Source organism: Solea senegalensis, linkage group LG17 (assembly GCF_019176455.1).
Source record: "Solea senegalensis isolate Sse05_10M linkage group LG17, IFAPA_SoseM_1, whole genome shotgun sequence".
NCBI classification, from domain to species: domain Eukaryota; kingdom Metazoa; phylum Chordata; class Actinopteri; order Pleuronectiformes; family Soleidae; genus Solea; species Solea senegalensis.
In genome coordinates this window covers 366,881-380,893 of record NC_058037.1, presented here as the reverse complement: position 1 = coordinate 380,893, position 14,013 = coordinate 366,881, and the positions used below count along the sequence as shown (strand labels likewise).

Genomic DNA, 14,013 nt, shown 5'->3' with positions numbered 1-14,013 from the left:
GCTCTGCATCGACAAACCGGCTTGCTGCTCCCTCACTGAGAGGATCACAGAGGCACTCGCAGAACTCGAGACTGTTCACTGTCCTCGCTCCCAAATGGTGGAACGATCTCCCCATTGACATCCGGACAGCTGAAAGCCTCCACATCTTCCGACGCCGACTAAAAACACATTTGTTCCGACTCTACCTCGACTAAGACGACAAAAAAAAAAAAAAAAAAAAAAAAAAAAAAAAAAAAAAAAAAAATATATATATATATATATTGCACTTATGACTAGCACTTCATAGTTTGTTCTACTTGAAGCTCTTACTTACTTCTAGCTCTTATTTGTACCCAAATGTTTAAATGCACTTTTGTAAGTCGCTTTGGATAAAAGCGTCTGCTAAATGACATGTAATGTAATGTAATTCATGATTTTAGAAGATTTCATACATTTCCTGTTCAGACTAGTTTAGAGAAATGCACCACCCAGTGTACACGAGGAGGAACTACACCACCGGATGTATGTTGTCAGGTAAAAAAATAACAACAAAAAATGGAGACAAGACATGTTGAAAGTCTTCAGTGTGTCCTCTGTTGTCCCTGCTGAGAGACGGAGTTGCAGCTGCTTCAAGCTGATTATCTCTAAGAAGATTAGACTGTCAGTCGTCAGGATGCTGAAAACGTCTTCATGTCTCTACTGCTGCTGAGAGACGAGGACAGAGAAAGCTACTGAGACCAGGGAGACAGGACAGAGACAGCTGCAGGGAGACGAGGAGCAGGGAGACGAGGACAGAGACAGCTGGGAGACAGGGAGACGAGCTGCTGAGAGAGAGGACAGAGACAGCTGCAGGGGACGAGGACAGAGAAGAGCTGCAGGGGAGAGGAGGACAGAGACGAGCTGCTGAGAGAGATAGCTGCTGAGAGACAAACTGCAGGAGGGACAGAGACGAGCTGCAGGGAGACGAGGACAGAGAAGAGCTGCAGGGAGAGGAGGGCAGAGACGAGCTGCTGAGAGACGAGGACAGAGACGAGCTGCTGAGAGACGAGGACAGAGACGAGCTGCTGAGAGAAGAGGACAGAGACGAGCTGCAGGGAGACGGGGACAGAGAAGAGCTGCAGGGAGATGAGGACTGAGATGAGCTGTATGTGCTGCAGCACCTGCTGGTTGTAGCTGGTACTGCACCTGGAGGACATGGCAGTCGGTCAGGTGGCGTTCACAAAGGCGGACAGAGAGAAACTGGCTGAGCTGCTCTGGCTCCTCAACTGGATCTCCGTGCTCACCGGAGCGATGCTCTTTGCTCTGGGCGTTTTCCTCAAGATTGAGATCCAGAAGTGGCAGGAAGTGATGTCAGACCAGGAAATCCTCCGCGTGCCCCACATGCTAATGACCACGGGCGTGGCCGCCTGTGGCATCAACTTCCTAGGCGGTAAGATCTGCCTGGACTGTGCTGACACCAAGAAGTTCCTGCGCTGGAAGCTGGTGATGATACCATATGTGGTCTGCACCTTCTTCTTCACCTTCTGCATCCTGGTGGGGGCGCTCATGTGCTACAGTGTTAGCACTCAGCTGGAAGAGTCTCTATTCTTGGGCCTGAGGAATGCCATGCGCTTTTACAAGGACACGGACACGCCGGGACGCTGCTTCCTAAAGACCAGCCTGGATCTGCTGCAGATCCACTTCCACTGCTGTGGGAACTCTGGCCACCAAGACTGGTTCAAGGTCCAGTGGGTCAGCAACCGCTACCTGGACCTGAGCAGCAGTGCTGTGCTGGAGTGAGTTCAGAAGGGTCAGGGGTCACGTGATAAACCATGAAGAATAGAAAAGAATGTCTAATGTAGCAGCTGTGGCAGTACTTCCTGTTCCTAACTCCGCCCCATGCCCCTCCTCCTCATAACATGAACCTGTGTGGCAGTATTTCCTGTTCCTAACTCCGTCCCCTACCCCTCCTACTACTTACATGAATTGTGGCAGTACTTCCTGTTCCTAACCCACCCCTGCCCTCCTCCTCATAACATGAACCTGTGTGGCAGTACCTCCTGTTCCTAACCGCCCCCCTGCCCCTCCTCATAACATGAACCTGTGTGGCAGTACTTCCTGTTACTAACTCCGCCCCTGCCCCTCCTCCTCCTAACATGAACCTGTGTGGCAGTACTTCCTGTTCCTAACTCCTCCCCTGCCCCTCCTCATAATGTGAACCTGTGTGGCAATACTTCCTGTTCCTAACTGCCCCATGCCCCTCCTCCTCATAACATGAATTTGTGTGGCAGTACTTCCTGTTCCTAACTCCTCCCCCTGCCCTTCCTCCTAACATGAATTTGTGTGGCAATCCTGTTCCTAACTCTGCCCCTCCTCTTCCTAACATGAACCTGTGTGGCAGTACTTCCTGTTCCTAACTCCTCCCCTGCCCCTCCTCTTCCTAACATGAACCTGTGTGGCAGTACTTCCTGTTCCTAACTCCCCTGCCCTTCCCTCTTCCTAACATGAATTTGTGTGGCAATACTTCCTGTTCCTAACTCTGCCCCTCCTCTTCCTAACATGAACCTGTGTGGCAGTACTTCCTGTTCCTAACTCCTCCCCCTGCCTCTCCTCTCTGCAGCCGTCTCAGGAGTAACGTGGGCGGTCACTTCCTGATGGACAGCGTTCCATTTAGCTGCTGCAGCACCTTCTCACCGCGTCCCTGCATTCAGCAGCAGGTCAGCAACAGCTCCGCCCACTTTCACTACGACAAGAGGAGTCAGCTGATGAACCTGTGGGGGCGGGGCTGTCGCCAGGCGCTGCTTGACCACTACACTGCCATCATGACGTCCATTGGTGTCACAGTGCTCCTCATCTGGCTATTTGAGGTATTGCATGTGCTCAGTTGTTAGGGGGCGGGACTCGCCACCATGTGACTCCTGGTAATAATGATAGAAAACATGGAGATGAGGATAATTTGACATTAAGGAAGATCTATTATTATTCTTACTCCTTCCCTGAGAGAGGCGTGTCTCTTCTTGTGCCCGCAGCTGCTGGTTCTGACGGGCATCCGGTACCTGCAGACAGCCACGGAGAACGTTCTGCGCCTGGGAGACGAACACCTGGAGTCGCACGGCTGGATTCTGGAGAAGAGTTTTGCAGAAACTGCTCGTTTGAACTTGAACATTATGAAGAATCTGGGGAAATGTTACCAGGCTGAAGAACGACAACAAGACCACAACATCAACACACATGGGGCGGGGTCTGTTACCAGGCAACACTGATGATGTAAATGTGCTCGTTAAAGATCAGCAGTATGTGAACCTGTTAAGGAGAGAAGCGCCGCCCATCTGACCCGGGAGTCAGCATCTGTGCGTGTGTGTGTGTAACATCAATAAAGGGACATTTCACTTTAAATCTGTCTGATGTTTGTCTCCTCTTTGTCACAACCTGGCTCAAAGTATGTGACGAATAGGGAGACCACACAGCTGCACATCATTGAAACACAGTTTAATTTAATTTAATTAAAGTAATCAAACACTTGAACATAATATAGAAACAAAACAGGAACAGATGATGTCGGTTGGCAGGCAGAGATCTGTGACAGAAAACAGCCCTGCTGTTCGCATCCTACTGGCCTCCTGTGGAACTACAGCAGCAAGACTAAAACAGGGAGACTGTTGTCATGGTAATGACCACAAGGTCTTTAGTTCCTCAGGTGACTCCTTTACTCCTTCCTCTCCTCTGCCTCCTTTTCATGTTTCCTTCACTCCCTCCTTCCCTATCACACCCGTGAACTGTCAGTGACATCACAGACTGGGGGAGGGGCCTGTGTGTGTGTGTGTGTTCGTGTGTGTGTGAGAGAGAGAGAGAAGGTGGAGGTCTACATAGAGAGACAGAGAGAGACACACACACAGAGACCATGTGACCTTCAGTTGCTCTCTGACCAATAAAATGAATGGACTGAAAATAGGAGCCAATGAGGAGCAGGGATGAGGAGGGGGCGGAGTATAAAAGACTGAGAGACGATTTAATCTTCAAGAGGAGAAAACGACGACGACATCATCATCATCATCATCATTACAGACTGAGCAGACAGGTAAGAAAACACTAACCAACCACCAACCAATCACTAACCAATCACTAACCAATCACTACTGGTTATGATCAGAGAGAGATGTTTATTATACCTCTCTCTGTCTCTCTGTCTGTCTGTCTGTCTGTGTCTGACCTTGCAGTCGTCCTGCAGGTGTCTGTCCAGACAACAGGAATCCACTCACCCTGTCTCTCTCTCTCTGTCTGTCTCTCTGTCTCTCTCTGCCTGTCTGTCTCTGTCTGTCTGTCTGTCTCTCCATCACTGCATCATCAGCTCAAACATTCAGAACATGCTGTGACTTTCATATTTTATTATTGTCTGTGTTCACACCTGATCACACCTGTTCACACCTGTTCACAACTGATTACACCTGTTCATGCTGTTACGTTGCTCAGATTTCTTTGAGAACAGCGGTTTACCATTAAACGTATGACGACGTGTGACGACGTGTGACGATGTGTTCCCAGGTCGGCCGGCCAGACCTCATCATGCCTTTTGGAAACACACACAACAAGCTGAAGATGAACTATTCGGCGGAGCAGGAGTTTCCTGACCTCAGCCAGCACAACAACCACATGGCTAAGGTTCTCACACCTGAAATGTACGCCAACCTGAGAGACAAGGAGACTTCCAGCGGATTCACCCTGGATGATGCCATCCAGACCGGTGTTGACAACCCAGGTAACAGTCCTTAACCCCATAAAGTCACCCAAGCAGTCCTGGTAAAACCTTCCTTAAACCACAAAAACACCTGTCAAGCAGGTAAAACTCGTCCATAGCAACTGACCACTTCCTGAGTCCAGATAAAGTTTCACCTCACCTGGTAATCCTAAATCCAGTAAATCCTTCCTTCACACTCAGCAATAACTAGCGGTGGATCTGGATCCTGCAGTCATGGAGTTATAGGGACCTGCAGATCAAGGAAAAGAGAGATTGCTACAAATAATAAAATCCAGTCCAGGTAAGTCTTCAGCAAACCAGAACACCTTTTCTCTGGACCAGATCTTCGACCCAAGAAATCTCTGGAGTTCAGCTGCTACTTAGTCATATAATCTTTAATTGGATTGACTCGTTAGATGAGGTTAATATCTGCTTGTTAATTCCCTTACAGGAAGAAGGGAAGGGGGAGGGGTATTTACTTCCTCTCTGATCACTCCATTAATCCTCTACAGAAAATCCAACTTAATGAAGTGGGCAGCATCTATTGTAAACATGTTCTAATGGAAAGCGATCGTGCAGGTCACCCGTTCATCATGACTGTAGGCTGCGTCGCTGGGGACGAGGAGACATATGAGGTTTTCAAGGACCTGATGGACCCCGTGATTGAAGACCGCCACGGAGGATACAAGCCATCGGACAACCACAAGACGGACCTGAACCCTGAAAACCTGCAGGTAAACAACAAATGATGCTACTTTAAGCTCCTCCCTCTCCAGTGGCTGTGAGACACAGGTGGACAGGAAGGACTCCATGTTAGTGGTCAGCAGCTCGCAGCTATGTGCTAGCTCACCCAGTAAACACTATGCTAGCCTGTAGCTACAGCTACTGTCTGAAAGCAACAGTCATGTGACACTGGGCTCAGACCAATTTTAGCCGGCGTCAGTCAAGTCTACGACATATTTAGAATATGTTCTCGTCTTTATGTTTTGACTGAGCGTGCATCAGCAGTCACATGACCTCTCACCCCTCTGTGTTTCAGGGCGGAGATGATCTGGATCCAAACTACGTCCTGAGCTCTCGGGTTCGGACGGGGCGGAGCATCCGTGGCTTCTGTTTGCCGCCGCACTGCAGTCGCGGAGAGCGCCGTGCCATCGAGAACCTCTCCGTCCAAAGTACGAGACCCGTGATCCAGAGACAGCGTTAGAGACATGCTGATGATGTCGTGTTTGTGCTGAGTCACTGCAGCGTTCCATCATGCCTCAGTGAATGCAGCATTGTTTTAGAACTGTGAGCTGGGTGTGGTCTGCTCAGACTCAGCTAATCAGTGTCTTCCTTCATATTTAAATGAGCCTGGACTCAGAGACTGAACCAGACTGTGCTCTGTGAAGTGGAATGAACTGGGTTAGGGTTATTGTTTATGCACAACATTCAAGTACTTTCAAGGACTTGAATGTTTGTTTAGTGTCGGGGGTTAGACCTGCAGACTAACTAAGGTCACACATGAAACATGACCTCTGACCTGTGCTGCAGGTCTGGACGTCCTGGACGGTGAGTTGAAGGGGACGTACTACGCTCTGAAGGACATGACGGAGGACGAGCAGCAGCAGCTGATCGATGACCACTTCCTGTTTGATAAGCCTGTGTCTCCTCTGCTGCTGGCGTCCGGCATGGCCCGCGACTGGCCCGACGGTCGCGGGATCTGGTCAGTGAACTCACGCTGAAGCGTTGTCATGGAAACCAACAGAAAAGCTGATTTCCTTTCTTGTCTCCATGGCGACAACCTGCAGGCACAACGACAACAAGACTTTCCTGGTTTGGGTGAACGAGGAGGATCATCTGAGGGTCATCAGCATGCAGAGGGGCGGGGACATGAAGGAGGTGTTCACCCGCTTCTGCAATGGACTCACCCAGGTGAGCTCCACCCCCTCATCTGTCCACACATGTTACATTACATTACATGTCATTTAGCAGACACTTTTATCCAAAGCGACTTACAATGGGTCGCTGATTGTGACCATTGCGACCATGATGTCTTTTGCACACAGGGCACTGGTCTCAACCGGAGCCACTCCACATGTCTGTCCTCATCTGTCTGTCCTCTCTCTCTCTCTCTCTGGCAGATCGAGGCCTTGTTTAAAGAGCGGGGTCACGAGTTCATGTGGAACGAACACCTGGGCTACATCCTCACCTGTCCGTCCAACCTGGGGACGGGACTCAGAGCCGGAGTCCACGTCAAACTTCCAAACCTCGGCAAGCACGAGAAGTTTGGAGACGTCCTGAAGAGACTGAGGCTGCAGAAACGTGGCACAGGTAGAGAGAGGTGTGTGTGTGTGTGTGTGCTGAACCTGCCTGTGTGTGACATCACTTCCTGTGCATCAGGTGGCGTGGACACAGCGGCGGTGGGCGGAGTCTTTGACATCTCCAATGCCGATCGTTTGGGTTTCTCTGAGGTGGAGCTGGTGCAGATGGTGGTGGACGGTGTCCACCTGCTGGTGGACATGGAGAAGTGTCTGGAGGCTGGAGACATCATCGATGATCTGATCCCTGAGCAGAAGTGACCTCTGACCAGGCCCCTCGGCCCCACCCCCACACACCCTAACCGATCAAAGCGTCCTGAAGGACGTGTAGAGTTGACGTCTTCCAGCAACTGAGTGGGTCCTTTATTTAGCCCCGCCCACACCACATGAATAGACCCCACTCACTTTCCCACAGTGCATCAGGAGGCCGAGTAGAACACATATCCCATCATGCACTGCTGCGACAGGCGAGCGCGTTTTGTGTCAGTTTGTCCAGCAGGGGGCACATGTGCAGTGTTTCATCTTTAATGTCAGTGAAATAAAAAGGAATGCAGTGATATTATTGTCTGTTTATTTTGTCAACAACACATGATGTCATAGAGATGATGTCATAGAGACGATGTCATAGAGACAATGTCATACAGATGATGTCATAGTTTTGATAGAGCTGAGAAAAAATGAACATCGACTGTCGAACATTTGAAAGATTGATTTTTTCTTTTGATTCATGTGACATCATCATGAAATCAACACTAGAACGCTGACCCGTCACTAGAACCCTGACCCTACACTAGAACCCTAACCCGACACTACAACGCTGACCCGACACTAGAATGCTGAGCCGACACTAGAACCCTGACCCGACACTACAAGCTGACCCGACACTAGAATGCTGAGCCGACACTAGAACCCTGACCCGATACTAGAACCCGGACCCGACACTGCTGACACGACACTAGAAAGTTGACCCGACACTAGAGCTGACCCGACACTAGAAAGTTGACCTGACACTAGAGCGCTGACCCGACACTAGAAACCTGACCGACACTAGAAACCTGACCCGACACTAGAGCCTGACCCGACACTAGAACATTGACCCACTAGAACCTGACCCGACACCGTTGACCCGACACTAGAACACTGACCCGACACTAGAAACCTGACCCGACACTAGAACTCTGACTCGACACTAGAACACTGAGCGATGCTAGAACCGGACCGACACTAGAGCGTGACCTGACACTACAACCCTGACCCGACACTAGAACCCTGACCCGACACTGCTGACCCGACACTAGGCGTTGACCCGACACTAGAAAGTTGACCCGACACTAGAAAGTTGACCCGACACTAGAGCGTGACCCGACACTAGAACCCTGACCCCACACTAGAATGCTGACCTGACACTAGAACGCTGACCCGACACTAGAACCTGACACTAGAACTTTGACTCGACACTAGAACGCTGACCCGACACCAGAACCCTGACCCGAAACACAAAGTATTTGTTTTAATTCACAATGATACAATTATAATCCACATGCTCTTCACTGAGATGTTGACATGCTAACAGGCTAACGGGCGAACATGCGAGCATGATGTTTGAACTTATCGATCTGTTTCAGATGGATCCTAGAGAAAAATGGAGGGCTGTGATTGGTGGGTGGGCGGTTCTCCTTGACGGAACGGCGGATAGAGCGGATGTTGCCAGCTGATAGGCCGTTTTTCACCGACAGCAGCGCTGACACATGGTCGTCACTGCAGAGACAACACACATTTATTTCCTTTTTGAAGTTGGAAAGGTTCTGTGAAAGTCCTGCATGGGTTCCTCAGACACTGTATGAAGGTTTTACAAGGGTTCTGAAAAGCTTCTACAAAGGTCAGCAAAGATTCGCATCTAACCCTTGGATAAAGGTTTGCCAAGGTTCTACAGAGATTCTGCTAGGATTTTGCAAAGGTTCTGAAAGGTGACTGTGACCATGTGAACCAGTACCTGAGGTCGGGGAACTTTCGGGCCAAAGCGATAACCTCCAGGTGAACAGAGTGTGGATCCTGCAGACGCAGAACTTCAGCAACACAGCAGAGGGCGTCACAGAGCCATAAAGATTCACTACAGCCCTGAGGACAGAGGACAGAGTCAGACCTAGGACTTGCACAGGTCCACTCTAAAGATGCACGCTCACATGTCTCACCATCTCTTCGAAGAAATTGTTGATCTTTTGAGCGTCCTCGTTCATCTGCTGGGCTCCACCCACCTGCTGCTCTCTGCTCTTCTTCGTGATCTTCATCACCCTTTTCAGGTACCGAAGGACAACATCCTGATGGAGGACACTCAGCAGGGACTGAAGGGACAAAGAGATGCATGTTGTTGTCTGCTGATGAATGTGAATCAGATGAATGTAAACAGACTTGAATAAGGTACGAGGTCAGCACAGTGTCACCTTTCTACACGCTGGTTTTAGGTCTGTCAGCGCCATCAGCTGGTCACTCAGAGTGTCCAGCAGAGAGTCCACAACAAGTGACCCGTCCAACCAGACAGGTGTCCACAGCTTACTGTAACATACCTGTGAGTGTAGTTAGCTTAGCACTAGTCCCCAGTGCATTAGTTAGCTTAGCATTCACAACAGTAGATTAGTTAGTTTAGCATTAACCCCAGCAGATTAGATTGCTTAGCCCAATAGATTAGTTATTTTAGCATTAGCCCCCAGTGCATTAGGAAGCTTAGCATTCACCCAGTAGATTACTTAGCTTAGCATTAGCACCAGGTGATTATTTATCTTAGCATTAGCCCCAGCAGGAGCAGCTTGAAAGGTAATGTTGATTCTTGAAAACAGGTCCAGGTCTTTACCTTCAGGTGGACGTGAAGTGGACAGGTGAAATACCTGTACCCATAATCCCTCAGGGCAGTCAGAGAGTTCAGACAGCGACGTCTTTGCTGCTCGCATACACACACTGTTGACTCAGTGATGTAATCCCTGAGGACAGTCATAGACAGCCAATCAGCTGAGGAGAAGCAGCTCAACAGGAAGTGCAATAATGATCAGGTGACCTCACCTGAGCTGCTGCTCACAGACCAGCTGAGCTTTGACCACAGAGGCCACGTTACCATGGTTACCATGGTCACCGCGCACAAATGCCTCAAAACTCTTCTCATAACTGGAAGAAACATAATTTTGTATTTTTTAACACAGTGCCGGCACCGCACATCCTGCTGTGTGCGGTGGGTGTGGCCTACCTGCTGAGGAAACTCTCCAGGTGAGCTGTGATCCTCTGAGTCTTGCTTTGGTCTCGGATCACGCAACCAAACTCTGTGAGAAAGCTGTCAATCACCTGAAAACACAAGCCCCACCCCCAACAGGAAGTCAATCACATCCGGTGTATCACTACGTCTCACTTGTGTCTCACCTGCGTCTCACTTGTGTCTCACCTGCGTCTCACCTGAGTCTCACCTGCTTCTCACCTGAATCTCATCTGCGTCTCACCTGCGTCTCACCTCAATCTCACCTGAATCTCACCTGCGTCTCACCTGCGTCTCACCTCAATCTCACCTGAATCTCACCTGCGTCTCACCTGTATGGCGTCCACAGCCAGGGGACTGTAGAAGTACGAGTCAATGATTTCTGGTTCTTTGTTTTTCAGCCAACTCTCTTCTTCTGTCTTTAAAATCTTGTTCAGCCAAATCTTCACTTTGTCCTGAAGAGGAAACAAAGTCACATGATTCCAGTCAAAGCTGCTGCAGTTAGTGTTTGAGTGTCCAGTTGTCCACATGTCTTTACCTCTTTGTAGGACAGGTACTGGTCCTCCAGCTGCTGCAGATGGTCCTGCAGCAGCAGAGAACTCACACAGCTGCTGTTCATCTTTCCATGCAGCTCAGTGTGTTTTAATAAAGAACTGAAGAGGAAACAGAGACACATAATTATCTCATTGTCCTCTGAGAGACGTCCTGTGTCCTGTTTAATGCTCTGGTCCCCCTTACATAAAAAAAAAACATTTGATCAAATCATATTTAATCAATAATATTATTATTATCATCAATATTTGGTCAAGACAAAGGAGACAAAGGACTACATCTGAGACAGAGGATGACTCACTCTGGATAGTGATGGTTGACCATGAAGAGCACGTAGCTGCAGTCGTCCACATTAAGTCCAGAAGCAACGATCTCCATCAGCTGAGCAGAAAACCACTGATGGTAGAGTCGAGCACAGATGTTCAGGATGTCCATTTCAGAAGGGTAACAGTCCTGCACTGTCCTCACCACCAGCAGCAGATCGTCCTCCACACGTCTCCCCATACGATACACCTGCAGACATTTAGTACAGCTGATGACACAGCTGTTTTATCTCTGACAAACATCAAAGTCCTGGTTTTATCTCTGACAAACATCAAAGTCCTGGTTTTATCTCTGACAAACATCAAAGTCCTGGTTTTGTCTCTGACAAACATCCTGGTTTTGTCTCTGACAAACATCAAAGTCCTGGTTTTGTCTCTGACAAACATCAAAGTCCTGGTTTTATCTCTGACAAACATCAAAGTCCTGGTTTTGTCTCTGACAAACATCAAAGTCCTGGTTTTGTCTCTGACAAACATCAAAGTCCTGGTTTTATCTCAAAAATCAAATTCCTGGTTTTATCTCTAACAAACATCAAAGTCCTGGTTTTATCTCTGACATCAAAGTCCTGGTTTTATCTCTAACAAACATCAAAGTCCTGGTTTTATCTCTGACAAACATCAAAGTCCTGGTTTTGTCTCTGACATCAACGTCCTGGTTTTATCTCTAACAAACATCAAAGTCCTGGTTTTAGCTCTTACAAACATCAAAGTTCTGGTTTTGTCTCTAATAAACATCAAAGTCCTGGTTTTATCTCTGACAAACATCAAAGTCCTGGTTTTGTCTCTGACATCAACGTCCTGGTTTTATCTCTAACAAACATCAAAGTCCTGGTTTTAGCTCTTACAAACATCAAAATCCTGGTTTTATCTCTAACAAACATCAAAGTCCTGGTTTGATTAAATTGATTTTGCAGATAAAATAATGTTTGAGTTAAACTGAGTGAAGCTCAGTGTTTTTACAGATGTCCATCATGTGTCTTGTCGTCTCATTGAAGACACACCTGTCTTTTCACAGCTGAGGACAGTTCACCACCTCCACTGGACTCGTCCTCTGCTGCCTCCCTCAGTCTGGACTCAACTATACTCTGCAGCAGAGCATTGTGGGAGCTCACACACTTTAGAGGACGCCATGTTGGCCGCCTGTCATCGGGCCGACCTGCCCAGCGCTGGTCCTGCGCCTCCTGCTGCTGGATGGAGACCACTGCACTCCGAAGAGTGTCCAGCTGTCGTGAGGAGGAGGAGGTGAAGATGTTCTCCACAACCAAACATAGCTGCTTTTTCAGAGAGTTAAAGTCCTTCTGAAGCTGTTCCTCGTCCTCACTGGACAAACCTCGACTAAAGAGCTGCTCCTCCCGGTCGATCAGCCCCCTGCTCACCTCCTCCAGCAGCTCCTCCTCCTCCCATGACGCTTCTCCTGTGACAGAAACACAACAGCATCACAATGTAAAGTGTGTTTCACAGAACCGTGTGTTCTTTAACCTCATGTTGTTCTGACCTTCATGGAGCATGTGGTTCTGCTGCCTGTGATGGTTGCAGAAGACTGCTGGGTTCTCCTCCACGCCTCCTGATCAACATCCAACACCTTCACCCTCTCATCATGAATACATGATGAAGGAGATCATGTTCTGACACAAAGAACACCCACACATGCACACACATGCACAGACACACACACACACAGACACATGCACACACACACAAACACACACAGACACAAAACACATGCAGAACAGACACACACACACACAAACACACACACAAACACAAAACATGCAGACAGACACACACGCACACAACACACACAGACACAAAACAATACAGACAGACACACGCACACACCACACACAGACACAAAACACACACAGACACAGACACACACAGACATAAAACATGCAGACAGACACACACACAGACACACCGCACACGCGACACAAACACAAAAACACACAGACACACACGCATACAAACACACACACAGACACACACAAACAAATACACACACAGACACAAAACATGCAGACAGAGACACACACACAAACACACACACAGACACAAAAATATGACAGACACACACACACAGACACATGCACACACACACACAGAAAAAAACACACGCGCACCATACAAACACACACAGACACAAAACATGCAGACAGACACACACACACAAACATACACACAGACACAAAACATGCAGACAGACACACGCACACAAACACACACAGACACAAAACAACACAGAACACACACACGAACACACACACAGACACACAGACACACACACAGACAGAAAACATGCAGACAGAAACACACACACACACAGACACGCAAGACACACACGACACAAAACACAAAAACACACAGACACTGCACACAACACACACACAGACACAAAAACATGCAGACAGAGACACACACACAAACACACACACAGACACAAAACACACAGACAGACAGACACACACACACACACACACACACACATATGATATATGTTCAGACCTTTGCAGTCCTGTTGATTGCTACAGCACACAAGGCAACGCCACATCTTCAGGACCAGGATCCAGAATACAGTGCAGATATCAGAGCATCTTCTGTCCACCAAGCTGAAACACTTTCACTTTCTATTAGCTCCACCCTTACACACACGCACACAGACAAACACACACAGAGACAAACACACACACACACAGACACAGACACACACGCAGAGAGACACACATGCGCACACACAAAAACACATACACACACGCACGCAAACCCATCTTTTACGTTCCCACTCAAACGGTTCCATTTTTGTTTTTATTTATTGACATATTTGTTGTTTATATTCTCACATAACAAAACAAATGAACGTGGACACTTTTTTTTCCATAGCAACTACACAGCAACACAGAGGTGAGAGGCCAT

General features: G+C 48.4%; 3 protein-coding genes across 3 annotated transcripts; 2 read left to right on the top strand and 1 right to left on the bottom strand.

The window, feature by feature from the left end:
• The first annotated feature begins 1,035 nt into the window (after positions 1-1,035).
• LOC122784308 (photoreceptor outer segment membrane glycoprotein 2-like) lies at positions 1,036-3,354 on the top strand. The gene is made up of 3 exons (XM_044049520.1): positions 1,036-1,754; positions 2,579-2,825; positions 2,988-3,354. The coding sequence occupies exons 1-3, from the start codon at positions 1,174-1,176 to the stop codon at positions 3,219-3,221; spliced, it is 1,062 nt and encodes a 353-aa protein (XP_043905455.1). The 5' UTR covers positions 1,036-1,173; the 3' UTR covers positions 3,222-3,354.
• A 605-nt stretch (positions 3,355-3,959) lies between these two features.
• Positions 3,960-7,520, top strand: LOC122784402 (creatine kinase B-type-like). The gene is made up of 8 exons (XM_044049658.1): positions 3,960-4,036; positions 4,501-4,714; positions 5,273-5,427; positions 5,733-5,865; positions 6,224-6,395; positions 6,481-6,604; positions 6,814-7,003; positions 7,073-7,520. The coding sequence occupies exons 2-8, from the start codon at positions 4,522-4,524 to the stop codon at positions 7,249-7,251; spliced, it is 1,146 nt and encodes a 381-aa protein (XP_043905593.1). The 5' UTR covers positions 3,960-4,036; positions 4,501-4,521; the 3' UTR covers positions 7,252-7,520.
• A 965-nt stretch (positions 7,521-8,485) lies between these two features.
• Positions 8,486-13,644, bottom strand: tnfaip2a (tumor necrosis factor, alpha-induced protein 2a). Its single transcript, XM_044049657.1, has 13 exons — positions 13,606-13,644; positions 12,599-12,667; positions 12,105-12,517; positions 11,082-11,293; positions 10,767-10,881; positions 10,561-10,683; positions 10,226-10,320; positions 10,045-10,146; positions 9,839-9,965; positions 9,432-9,554; positions 9,183-9,332; positions 8,984-9,108; positions 8,486-8,748 (listed from the first exon to the last, which is right to left on the bottom strand). Exons 2-13 carry the CDS (start codon positions 12,609-12,611, stop codon positions 8,565-8,567), a joined length of 1,782 nt encoding a protein of 593 aa, XP_043905592.1. The 5' UTR covers positions 12,612-12,667; positions 13,606-13,644; the 3' UTR covers positions 8,486-8,564.
• Positions 13,645-14,013: the final 369 nt, after the last annotated feature.